General features: G+C 36.9%; 1 protein-coding gene across 1 annotated transcript in view; it reads right to left on the reverse strand.

Moving 5' to 3' along the window:
* The window catches only part of PTPN14 (protein tyrosine phosphatase non-receptor type 14), a 253,978-nt gene that overhangs the window by 89,829 nt on the left and 151,305 nt on the right, over positions 1–12,844 (reverse strand). The window contains exon 5 of the mRNA XM_043963036.1: positions 940–1,037. Coding sequence (XP_043818971.1) covers positions 940–1,037 — 98 coding nt within the window. The remainder of the gene's footprint in view (positions 1–939; positions 1,038–12,844) is intronic.

The raw sequence follows: 12,844 nt of genomic DNA on the forward strand, positions 1-12,844 counted from the left end.
GCTCAAGAGACTCATGGAACTAGATGAGACACCCAAGAGGGAACACTAAGTCCAAGAGAAACCCAAAGAAAGGGCTTTGACCTTGAAGTGTAGGAAGTCAGTGGGAAATGACATACTGCAGGCATTCCTAACCCTAAGGTTCAAATTCAATCCTGTGTTTGAATGAGGTTCAAGGCACAATTTCCATTCTTGAAAACTAATGTCCCAAAATCAAGATGCCACAGATAGTAATAAACTCATTCTTGCATATTAATTATATTTAGATACAATACATTTTTAAAAGGCGTGCTTTTAAAAAAATTAAAAAGGAATATTATATGTTCATTTTCAAATTTGGCTTAAAAAAGGCAAAGGCAAATCACTATCCGATAGAGTAAAGCATATATGTTTTTTTATACACAGAGGCAACAAGATTTTGATCCATCTACATAGGACAGACTGAAACATAAATTTACCCTATTATGTGTCTATCCTCTTGCATAACAGTCATATGCTTCTATTTATCTCTGTAATTAGTTTAGAGGAAATTAGACTTTAATGTTTAATGGTCATCAAACTTAAATTATAATAAACCCACAAAACATAACTATACTGAGATATAGAATAAACATGAAAAAATATGTCACAGACACTGAAATGAAACTATAATTAATGGCAGAATGAAAGCTGTGAGTTTTCCAAATTCAAGTGAGATTACAAAAGCAAAATTGATTTTCAAAAGTTCTAGAAAATTCTTTCCCCCAAATCAGAGCCCAAACTTTTCCTTTTTATCTTAGATCAAGATTGTGTGGAAAGTAAGAATGACTGGGAAGGTGTGTGTGAGCTTTCTTTCTAGCACTACAAATCCAGAAAAAACTAAACCATTAAAAAAATTAATTAATAAACAATGATTTTAGGGATAGAGTATCAAATGCAGTGGGTTAACTGATTAGACTTTACCTTGTACAGCTAAACCAGCAAGTCGGACTCCCTGTTCCAGGGAAGATCGCAAACGCCCATCCAAGACATCTTTTTTGACTTGTAGGTAATACTGATACCTGTATCAAGAGGAACAAGAACAGAGAACCATAAGGATACACACTTGGCACCTAGGCCCAGCAACAGAGAGGCTTCTGGACACAAAACTTTTGTGTACAGAACAAATGGCATTGGTGATATTGATAAAAAGCCTTCCTCTTAGTTTATCAGTGTAGAAGATGAATAAGCCTTGCCAGTATTTATCTGTGTTTGATGTGGCAGGTGCCACATCTTGTTCACTCTCAGCTGGAGAATATTCTCATCCAGTCACCTGCTTGTACTCCAGCAGGCTGAAATGTTGATAATGCCAGTCTTACATAACAGACTAAGAAAGCAAAATACTTTTCTACACCTGGTTATCCACCAACATTAAAGGTTTCCAGAACCAGTGTTAACAATGAGGAGAATAGACTTCCTGTATAAAAGCTGAAAGCAGCATGGATTTTTTTTTTTTAAACTAAAGTACCATGGGGGAAGTTCGAGACAATTGACTGGACTCTACAACCATAATGGACAATAATACAATTTAGATCTATATTATCAGTACAAATCTACAACTCAATTCTATTCTACATAGATTTATCGAGTACCTATTCATTGCAAGTTACTTCTTAAAAGTTATGGTGAAGACAACTGACTTTGAGCAAACCAGCTTCAAACCACCTACCTGCATAAGGGTGGTAATCTAATGCAATCATACATCTTCTGTCTCACAGCAGCATACTTCAAACAGACATAGGAATGTGCTGCTAGACAACGCCAAGCCTCAGACTAGACCACTGATCTCAGAAACTAAGTATGGGGCCTTATTTTTCTTTGCCATTATAAATGGCCTCTTAGAACCACTCAGCAATCTCTTTACACCACATGTTTCCTCCCTGGCACCACACCTCCTAACACTCATCCCTCTTCTTTTCCACATTTCCCTCACTTTGCCTACACACAACCCTAGCCATGGTTCTCCAGCATCAATGCCTACCATTGACCAACATGCTATCCATCAACGGAAATCTTAATTCTCTACTCCTTTGAACAATTACACATCAAAGAAGTCTGAATAAAGATGAATAAGTAGTAGGCCAAAACTCATGGCTTATTCTACAAAAAGAAAGAGGATAGAGTCTCTGCTGGGCCCTTATTTATTATGAATTATGCTTCAAATGATACCATTACCCCATCACTATGGTGTCTGAGATAAACAGCCACCCCTCTTTGGAACTAAGTATTCAATTTCTTCTCCCAAATGCCCAGTCCACTGTGCAAGAACCAAGGAAATAGAAGATGTACTAATTGGATTGGGGGTGGGGGGAGCACACAGTATCAACTGATAGCAAGGTAAGGAATATAATACTTTTAAATTCTATTTACTGATATGTAACTAAGGATTTTCTCTCTTTGCCTCTATGAAAACTACAAATTCTAGTTGAAAGAAGAAAGCAAAAGATATGAATTTATTAAGCAACTGTGTTAGGTGCTGGAGATACAAATGCAAAATCCATATAGACCCCTGTTCTCAAGGAGCTTACCTTTTTTTTTTTTTTTTTTTTTTTTGCGGGGCAATGGGGATTAAGTGACTTGCCCAGGGTCACACAGCTAGTAAGTGTCAAGTGTCTGAGGCTGGATTGGAACTCAGGTCCTCCTGAATCCAGGGCTGGCGCTTTATCCACTGCGCCACCTAGCTGCCCCAAGGAGCTTACATTTTTGAGGAGAGATACAACATGTTCACAGACAAAGGAAATAAAACGATGTTAACATAAATTGTTATTAAAATAAATTGTAAAATACAAAATAATAGGGGAAGACATACTAACAAATTAAAATAACAGATAAGACTTTTTTTTTTTTTAAAAAGAGAAGTAGCACTGCAGAAGATCCTTGAATGGAGATAGGAGTTCCAAGAGATTGGGGATGAGCATGACATGGCGGAGCAACAACCAGTGAAGAGATCCCATTTACTACCTGCATGACCATGGGCAAATCACTGAACCTCCCTGGGCTCCAGTTTCTTCAGCTGTACAATCACAGGATTGAGATAGATGGCCTCTACAAGATCCCTTCTAACTCCAAGTCTATTATTATAAAAGCTAAGAAGAGCAAATATGCCAATTTGGTTGGATCAAAGAGTTCATCAAGGGGATTAATGAGTAACCAGCCTGGAAAAACAGTCTGGAAACAGACCATAAAGGATTTTAAGTGCCAAGAGTTGGAACGATATAATTTTGAATTACTTTTGGTGTTTGTTTGTCATACTTCTCTTAACACAGCCCAAGATTGCATTTGTTTTATTTACTGCCAAATCATACTATAACTGAGTTCTTCTTATTAATGTATTTAAATATTTGTATTTGCTGATGAAAGTTAAAAGTGCAATTCTGATTAAAATTTTATTAAATTTGTGTGAGAGAGAAGGGGAAAGACAGAGAGACAGACAGAGAGAGACATTCTCTCTTCCTTAAGGCACTGAGCGTAATTTGATTTCTCAATCCCCACCTCCCCCTCCCCCTTGGAAGTGATTTCTTCTTCATCTTATCTCATTGTACTTCATACTTCTCTTATTCACTTATGTTCTAATTTGTAGCATATGTCTTATCACAGAGACTAGACTATAACCTTCTTAAGGGGAAGGGCCATCTTTTATTTAGCTTTGTAAATAGTGAAACATCTAGCACAGTGCTCTGCATGCAGCAGATAACAAATAAAAATAATAAAGGTTTCTAAAGAGAATGAAATATTTTCTATAATTAAATAGTTTTTATAAAACAAGGAGAAATCAGATACATAATATCTCTGCAGTAACTTTGAGTTTTATCATTCTAAAACTATCTTACTAACCTTGTCGTTTTTTGTTTTTTTTTTTAACATATGCCCTTTGGATCCTAAAAAAGTCATGACAGGGAGGATAGTCTGGCATATCCTCCACCACCAATACTAACCACCAACCAACTGCCAAAGATAGGAAGGTCAACCCAACAGCCCCAGGAATAGCAGCACCCCCTAAACCACAGGTCCACCACCCATCATCCTGGAAAGTAACCCTTGTGAAGACAGGATCTGGGAACTACCTCTTGCAGTGCTGCTGCTTTCTTCCTACCCCCTTCCCAACAACCACAGCTATTAAAAATCAGGAAAGTGTTTTAACATGTAATTAGGGGGAAATAAAATATATTAAGTATTTTTTTTTTTGGTGAGGCAATTGGGGTTAAGTGACTTGCCCAGGGTCACCCAGCTAGTGTTAAGTTTCTGAGGCCAGGTTTGAACTCAGGTCCTCCTGAATCCAAGTCCAGTGCTCTTTCCACTGCACCACCTAGCTGCCCCTAAGTATTTTTTTTTAAAGGAAAAGAAAGTTTTGCCACCTAAGTCCTTGGTACCAACAAATGACTCGATAGAAAAGAATATGGTTTTTATTAATAGTAGCAATATGAAGATGCTTTGCTCCTATACACTAAGGCCTTTCCCTCCAACCTGAAGCTAAAACCTGTTGTATATGTTGTCTCTTCCTATTAGAATGTAAACTCCTTAAGAGGAGGTACAGTTTTGGTTTTCAACTTGTATTACCAGTACAACACACAGTGCTTTGCATATAGTAAGTGTTGAATAAATGGTTTTTAAAATTTCTTAATTTCTCTTTCTTTTCTTTCCTTCTTTCTATCTTCCTTCCTTCCTTTCTCTCTGTAACAACTAAAATACAAGACAGATCAAAGAGTAGCTGTCTAATCTGACCTGAATACTAAACTACCAATGCTGCTCTAAGTCCCTCTTATGGCCCACCAATCACTAACGCCCATAACACACTTACCATTGATACATACGTGAGTTGGTAGCTATGTGGCACAGTAGAGAGAACACTGGGTCTGTAGTCAGGAAGACCTAAGTTCAAATCTAGCCTCAAGGAACTTATTAGCTGTGGACAAATCATTTAACTTCTATTTGCCTCAGTTTCCTCATCTGTGAAGTGGGGATTATAGGACCTACCACCCAGGGTTGTTGTGGGAATCAAATGAGATGATATTGGTAAAATGCTTAGCACAGCTAAGTACATGTAAGCACTATATAAATGTTAGCAATTATTAGCTATTATTCATACAACAGCTCTGTGTTTTTATTCAGCAGTTGAATTCCTGATCCTTTCCTCTGAATATAAATTCTCAGAGTAAAGACTCTGTTTGACTTTATATAAGGATTAGCATGGTATTGCCAGAATTACTATTAAATTAGAAATTTAATAAATGTTTCATTTTGATAAAAGAATCAATTGTTCTGATAATTCAACTGGCAACCTTAATCTGTGAATGAAAATCCTTTTAGTTTTTAGATTAGTATAGATGAAGAGACAATACAGCATAGTCAACTGAAAGCTGACCTTGAAGTCAGAAGATCAGGGTTCAAGTCTTGCTTCTAATAGTCCCTGGCAAATAATTAAGTGTTTATTAAATGTATATTGATTGATTGGCCCATCCTAGCTCTGTGATTACAGACAAGTCATTTAATATCTCTGTGTCCCATAACACACTCTAATGGCATTAGTTACAGAAGAGTTGCTATATCAGTGGAGTAAATTTCCATACCAGGAATGCCCTCCCTACCAATCAAATCATAGATAGATAGAGACATACATATATAAATACATGCACACACATACAAATTTTCCTTCATGTATATATTATATATAGATCTTCCCCTTGCCCCCAAAGGGCTCGGCATTGTGATAGATTCTAAAGGAGATTGCTGTTCAGTTGTTCAGTTGTGTTCAACTCTACATGATCCTGTGGTAAAGATACCGGAGTGATTTTCTATTTCCTTCTCCAGTGTGCCCCCATTTTATAAATGAGAAAAAGGAAACAAGAGTTAAGTGACTGGCCCAGGGTCACATAGCTAATAAGTATCTGAGACCAGATCAGAACGCACAACTTCCTGACACCAGGCCCACTGCTCTATCTACTGCACTACCTAGCTGCCCTATCTGGAGGAGAACCAAAGATAAATCAAGGATCTTACAATTTAGTACTAGGTTATTAGATATGTACACAAATACACAGACTCATAGTATAGACCTAGAATAGAACTGAGGATATCTAGTCCAACACTCATATTTTATAGATGAGAAAACACAAATTAGAACAAATACAAAAATGGGAAAATTAAAATGACAAATTAGAATTACAAATAAGTAAATAGGAGTATAAATTGTCAGGTCAATAAGAAGATGTAGCCTCTTCAGTCATCTTAGAGAGCAAGAGTCTAAATAACCAAAGCAAAGGAATCTGGAGTTGTTTGCACCAAAACTTGCCCCCACAAGCCATTTTTTGTTTTGTCCTTCTCCTTTACTTGAGGCCTAAATAGTCTTATCTTTCAGTGTGTTTTTTTTCCCCTGGAATTGAGTTAACATTACTTATAGGTGGCCTTTATTAAAGGTTCCTGCAGTTTCCCTTTCTCTTTCTGAGGGGAAAGAAAGGTGATAATAAGTCTTACAATCATATGAAAAAATGCTCTAGATCACTATTGGTCAGATAAATGCAAATTAACACAGCTCTGAGATATCACCTCACATCTATCAGAGTGGCAAAGATAGCAAAAACAGAAATTAATGGATGTTGGAGGGGATGTGGGAAAGCTGAGATGCTAATCCCCAATCCACTGTTGGTAGAGTTATGAAAAGATTCGCCCATTCTAGAGAGCAATTTGGAGCTTTGCCCAAAGGGCTACAGAACTGTGCATACCCTTTGATCCAACAATACCACTGCTAGGTTTATATCCTAAAGACATCCCCCAAAAAGGAAAAGAACTATTTGTGCAAAAATATTTCTAGCAGCTCTTTTTTGTGGTGGCTAAGAATTGGAAATCAAAGGAATGCCCATCATTTGGGGAACAGCTAAACAAATTGTGGTACATCATTGTAATGGAATACTATTGTTCTATAAGAAATGACAAGCAGGATGACTTCAGAAAGGCCTGGAAAGACTTGTATGAACTGATGTATAGTGAAGTGAGCAGAACCAAGAGAACATTGTGCACAGAGACAGCAATATAGTTTGATGAAGACCTGTGAATGATTTAACTATTCTCAGCAATACACTGATCCAGGACAATCCCAAAGGACTATTCATGAAACATATTATACACCTCCAAAGAAAGAACTGATGTTGATTGAACACAGACTGAAGCATGCTGTTTTTCACTTTCCTTTTTTTCTTTTATTCAAGTTTTTATGGTACAAAATGACTAATATGTTTTTGCATAATCACACATGTACAACCCATATCTGATTGCTTATCACCTTGGGGAGAAGGTAGGGGAGGGAGGGAAGGAGGGATCAAGATTGGAACTCAAAACTATAAATAAAAATGTTCATTATTTTAAAAAAATAAAATAAAATACTATTTGCATGGGCAAAAAAATGGTCTTGGTAGGCTTATGGATCCAATTACTCCAATTAGCAAACATGGAACCTGGACAATAAATAGTTTACATTTATTCCATTGCTTCAAGAAGTTCATACACTGTCAATGACAAGAAAGCCTCTTGGTTACATAGCAGAATTTGTCAATAACAATTCAGCTGTGTCCAAGCATATAACCTAATGCATCGTATTAATCAAATACCTAAATTTGGGGTGAGAGGGAAGAGAAGAGAGTTCAGATTTTTTTTGCATTTCAAACTTAACATGATGTCATCTCTCCCCATTCTTTTACATATCTTTCCTTAAAACATTTTCTATTTGTACCACCTACCCAAGTCTTTGCTCTATGAGAAGCAGAGTCGTGTAATATGGTTGTGTTAAATTCACATAGAAGAGCTCTTCTGCAGATTGTCTTAGAAAATCAAAAATTAACATTATCTATGTTGAATTTCTACTTATTTTGTCAAGCATTTTCAAATTCCATTTTGATCTAGTTCGGCTACAGTGGTAGATGGAGTCAAGAAGATCTGGGTTGGACTGCAAGGTCTATGTCCCAAAGACATAAAAAGGGATGGGGGAAGGGCCAATCTGTACAAAGATGTTTATAGCAGCTCTTTTTGTGGTGGCTAAGAACTGGAAATCAAAGGAATGCCCATCCATTGGGGAAAGGATAAACAAGCTATGGTATATGATTGTGATGGAATATTATTATACTATAAGAACTGACAAGCAGGATGATTTCAGAAAGGCCTAGAAAGACATACATGAACAAAGTGAAGTGAAAAGAATCAGGAAATGTTGTACATAGTAACAGCAATATTGTTTGATGAAAAACTGTGAATGACTTGGCTATTCTCAGCAATACAGTGATCTTAGACAATCCCATACTATCCACCTCCAGAAAAAGAATGAATATTGCCTGAATAGACTAAAGCATGATATTTTTTACTTTCATTCTTTTTTTAAAAAATTTGAGTCTTGTACAAAATTACTAATACGGAAATGTTTTACATGACTGCACATATATAACCTATATCAGATTGCTTACCATTTCAGAGAGGGAGTGATAGAATTTGGAACTCAAAACTTTAAAAAAAATGTTTAAAAATTGTTTTAACATGTAATTGGGCTTCTGATAAAGGCCTCATCTCTAAAATATATAGGGAATTAAATCAAATTTATAAGAATCCAAGTCATTCCCCAATTGAGAAATGGTCAAAGGATATGAACAGGCAGTTTTCTGATGAAGAAACCAAAGCTATCTATTCCCATATGAAAAAATGCTCTAAATCTCTAATGATTAGAGAGATGCAAATTAAAACAACTCTGAGGTACCATCTGACACCTATCAGATTGGCTAAAATGACAAAAAAGGAAGATAATAAATGTTGGAGAGGCTGTGGGAAAATTGGAACACTAATGCATTGTTGGTGGAGCTGTGAGCTGATCCAACCATTCTGGAGAGCAATTTGGAATTATTCCCAAAGGGCGATAAAGCTGTGCATACCCTTTGACCCAGCAATCCCACTTTTAGGTCTTTTGCCCAAAGAAATCATGGAAGGGGGAAAGGGACCCACATGTACAAAAATATTTATAGCTGCTCTTTATGTGGTAGCAAGGAATTGGAAGTTGAGGGGGTGCCCATCAATTGGGGAATGGCTGGACAAGTTGTGGTATATGAATACAATGGAATACTATTGTGCTGTAAGAAATGATGAGCAGGCAGAGTTCAGAGAAACCTGGAGGGTCTTACATGAGCTGATGATGAGTGAGATGAGCAGAACCAGAAGAACATTGTACACAGTATCATCAACATTGAGTGTTGACCTACTGTGATGGACTATATTCTTCTCACCAATGCAATGGTACAGAAGAGTTCCAGGGAACTCATGATAGAAGAGGATCTCCAAATCCAAGAAAAAAAAAGAAAGAAAGAATTGTGGAGTATAGATGCTGATTGAACCATATTATTTCTTTTGTTTTGGGTGCTGTTGTTTTTTTTTTTCTTTCTATTTTGAGGTTTTGCATCACTGCTCTGATTCTTTCTCTTGTAACAGGATTAATGCAGAAATAGGATTAATGTTATTATGTGTATATATATGTGTGTGTGTATATATATATATATGTATATGTATAGAGATATATAGATATAACCTATATCAGATTACCTGCTGTCTAGGGGAGGGGGGAGGGAGGGGTGGGAGGGAGAAAAATCTGAAATTGTAAAGCATGTATGAACAAAAGTTGAGAACTATCTTTACATGTAATGGAATAAAATACCTCATACGTTAAAAAAAACCATGTAATTGGGGAAAACTATAAAATATTATTATTTTTTTAAAGATCTGGCTATGTGACCTTGGGCAAGTCACTTAACCCCGATTGCCTCACCAAAAAAAAAAAAAAAGTCAGGGTGACTCTAGGTATGGTTGCTGAGAAAAAACACCATCCTTGCTTTTTTTTTTTAGTTGTTTTTTAATCTAAAGGAAAGAGGAACTTATTGATTTAATTTCCCAAGGTTACTACAACAGGAAGGAGATACAAGGAAAAACTTCCTGACCGTTGAAATTGTCAAATACTATAAAATGAGATATTTGTACAGCTCCCAGCACAGTGGTACACAGTAGACACTTAACAAATGCTCCCCCCCCCTCCCGCTTTATCTATCATTTGGTTATTGAGGGATGCTGGAAAATATTCTTTGCAAGTTTCATCTAATTGAAATGTTTTTACCCAAATGTAAGAAAAGATAGGAGTATCAAAAGTAAGAAATGTCAGAAGAGGTCAAACCAATTTTACATAGAAGTGTATCTCTAACAATGACAAATTGACACAGTTTCTTGAATAACTAGGTAACTGATTACTATGACACAGTCTTCCAAAATCAAGAACTCTCCTTGACTCAGATTTTCCTTTGATAATCCAGTAGAACTTATGATTAATTTATTCATTTAAACCCTATTACACCTATTTCAGGCCCACCACTCTCAACAGTAGCCAGGACCTTGCCATGGAGCAGAGGGCAGGGCCAACTACATTTCTGCCTGGTAATAATTCCAAGCCCAGTCAATGATTATCATCTTTTCTGGGAAGATTTGGAAGGCCCATGATGGTGACATTCATGGACATTCCTCAATGATCAGTGTCTGGTTGGTGTTAAAGATGGGAAACAAGGAATCAAACAAGGCTCTCTCACCAGTACCAGTTTGATGTTAACAGTTTTATCCAATTGTTTAACTTCTGGACTAACCAGGCCTCTTGCTTACCCCTTCTTTTGGGGGGAGGAAAAGAAGATAGAGCAGAGCAAGTCTGTGTACTTTAACCATTTGATAAATGGGAAGAAGGGTGTAGAGATGCCTATGCAACCATCTGACCCAGTGTAGAAGACAGCAAAAGAAGTCATATTAAATCATAGATCAACAAAGATATCAACCTTAAGGAAAGCACATTCCATCTATTCCAGGGGGTGCTTTATGGTTATAAAACCTGGTGATTAATCCCAGTGCTCAAGTCTGACACAACTAGAGGTATGATTCCTGGGAAGGCAGAGAACCAGACCAGATCATTAGCTTGCCTTCTCAGAGAATTGTTTGGACCTTGGAAGTTCTCAAATAAAAGTCCTAGGGACAAATGGTATTTGATTGATGTTTTAAAAAGATAAAAATGGATATGCTATTTAGAAATATTCAACTATAACATCAAGTCTTTTGTACTTGTCTCACACACTTACTGAAAGGTGCTCAGTTTTGTTTTGTTTTTTAATCCAGGCTTGAATTAACAGACAATTAAATCACTGCACTGTATCTATACAGTCAACATACCTGTGATTATGAAAAAGTGTGAATCATCAAGGAAAAAGGACAGGGAAAAACCTAAAACCTGGCAATGACAACCTTGCAGTGTCTTATTTTTTTCTACCAGTCTCCTGCAGACCACAAGCAGTCATCTTGTTGGGGCTTGCATGGTTGATATACAAACACACACACACACACACACACACATATTCTCTCTCTCTCTCTCTCTCTCTCTCTCTCTCTCTCTCTCTCCCTCTCCCTCCCTCCCTCCCTCCTTGACAAAAGCTCAATTCTGGGAATCACTGGCTTCCAATATTCACCTACTAGTAATCCTATTTTGGGATGGTCACCTGACCTCCAACTATGATTCCTAAATACTTAAGTTCCTATGAGTCAAAGAATCATAACACTCTCCTAAAAAGGATGATGTGAATTTAAATACAGACACATACACACACCTCTCTTAACTATGCTATGAAAAAAGGCCAGTGATAGCAAGTATTGCAAGAGAGGAAGGCATGCCATGACCTGATCCTTGCTTTCTGCCCTTGAACTCTTGCATTAATTATAACAAATTACAGGGAGAACAAGTATAGTTTATAAGTATAATAAATTCCCTAATAATAACCTATAATTTAATCAAGGTTATTCCAGATTTTTTTTTCTAAACAATACATTTTAGAAGAGGATCTCAGTACTACTCACAAATCCAGACTTTTGCTTTTTAGCCCTATTCCATGTCAATACACATGGACACCTTTAAAAATTAAACTTTAGAGCAAACAAATATATAGGTCTACATGAGAGCCAGTTGAGGGAGGGGAAAAGTCATAGAAAGTAACCTAAATTGGGATGATATCCTTGTAAGGAAACCTGATGATATAAGCAGAAAACCCCAGCCTCAAGAAAAAGATGTTTTGCCATACTGTTTGATGTAGTCAAGTCTGATAGAACTGGTAAGTGAAACCTGGAAACCAAAAGGAAAAAGACTACATTCCCTGAAGTACATCCATGTTGAGACATGTTAAGAGCCACATAGCCAGGGCCCAAGGAAAAGGAAAGGAGAAGGAAGTGGGGACTAGAACAAAAAGAAATGCCATCACAGTGGGGGTCAGACCATGACTCAAGAAAACTAGTTCTGAGGGTCTGACGATGGCAGCAAAGCTTTGTGGGTCTGTGGTGGCTGCCCACCATATCATCTGCTTCAAAAGGTCAAAGAAAATGCCCAAGCATCAGGTTTCCCTTAAACATTACAGATCACTTGTTCATGACTTTAGCTGAACTTTTCTTGAGGACAGACACTGGTTTATAATAAATATGTAGGCATCTATATGTTGATGAGGAGAGAATAAGTATTTGGAGAATTTTTTTTCCCCACAGAATCAAAGAATCTAAGACTTCAACTGAACTTGAAACAAGTTTGTTCTACCATATCTCCAACCCTAAACATTCATGCAACCCCTGTGTGGGCACCTCCAATAATGAAAGGACTCATTAACAGATGAAGCAATTAATTCCACTTTAGGAGTTCTTCATATTGATCTTAAATCTCTGTCCCCATAAGATTCAACTTTTGTTCTAGTTCTTCTTAGGAATAAGAACCAGACCTGTGATTTCATCAATACAGGGAACTTGC

Source organism: Dromiciops gliroides, chromosome 4 (assembly GCF_019393635.1).
Source record: "Dromiciops gliroides isolate mDroGli1 chromosome 4, mDroGli1.pri, whole genome shotgun sequence".
NCBI lineage: Eukaryota > Metazoa > Chordata > Mammalia > Microbiotheria > Microbiotheriidae > Dromiciops > Dromiciops gliroides.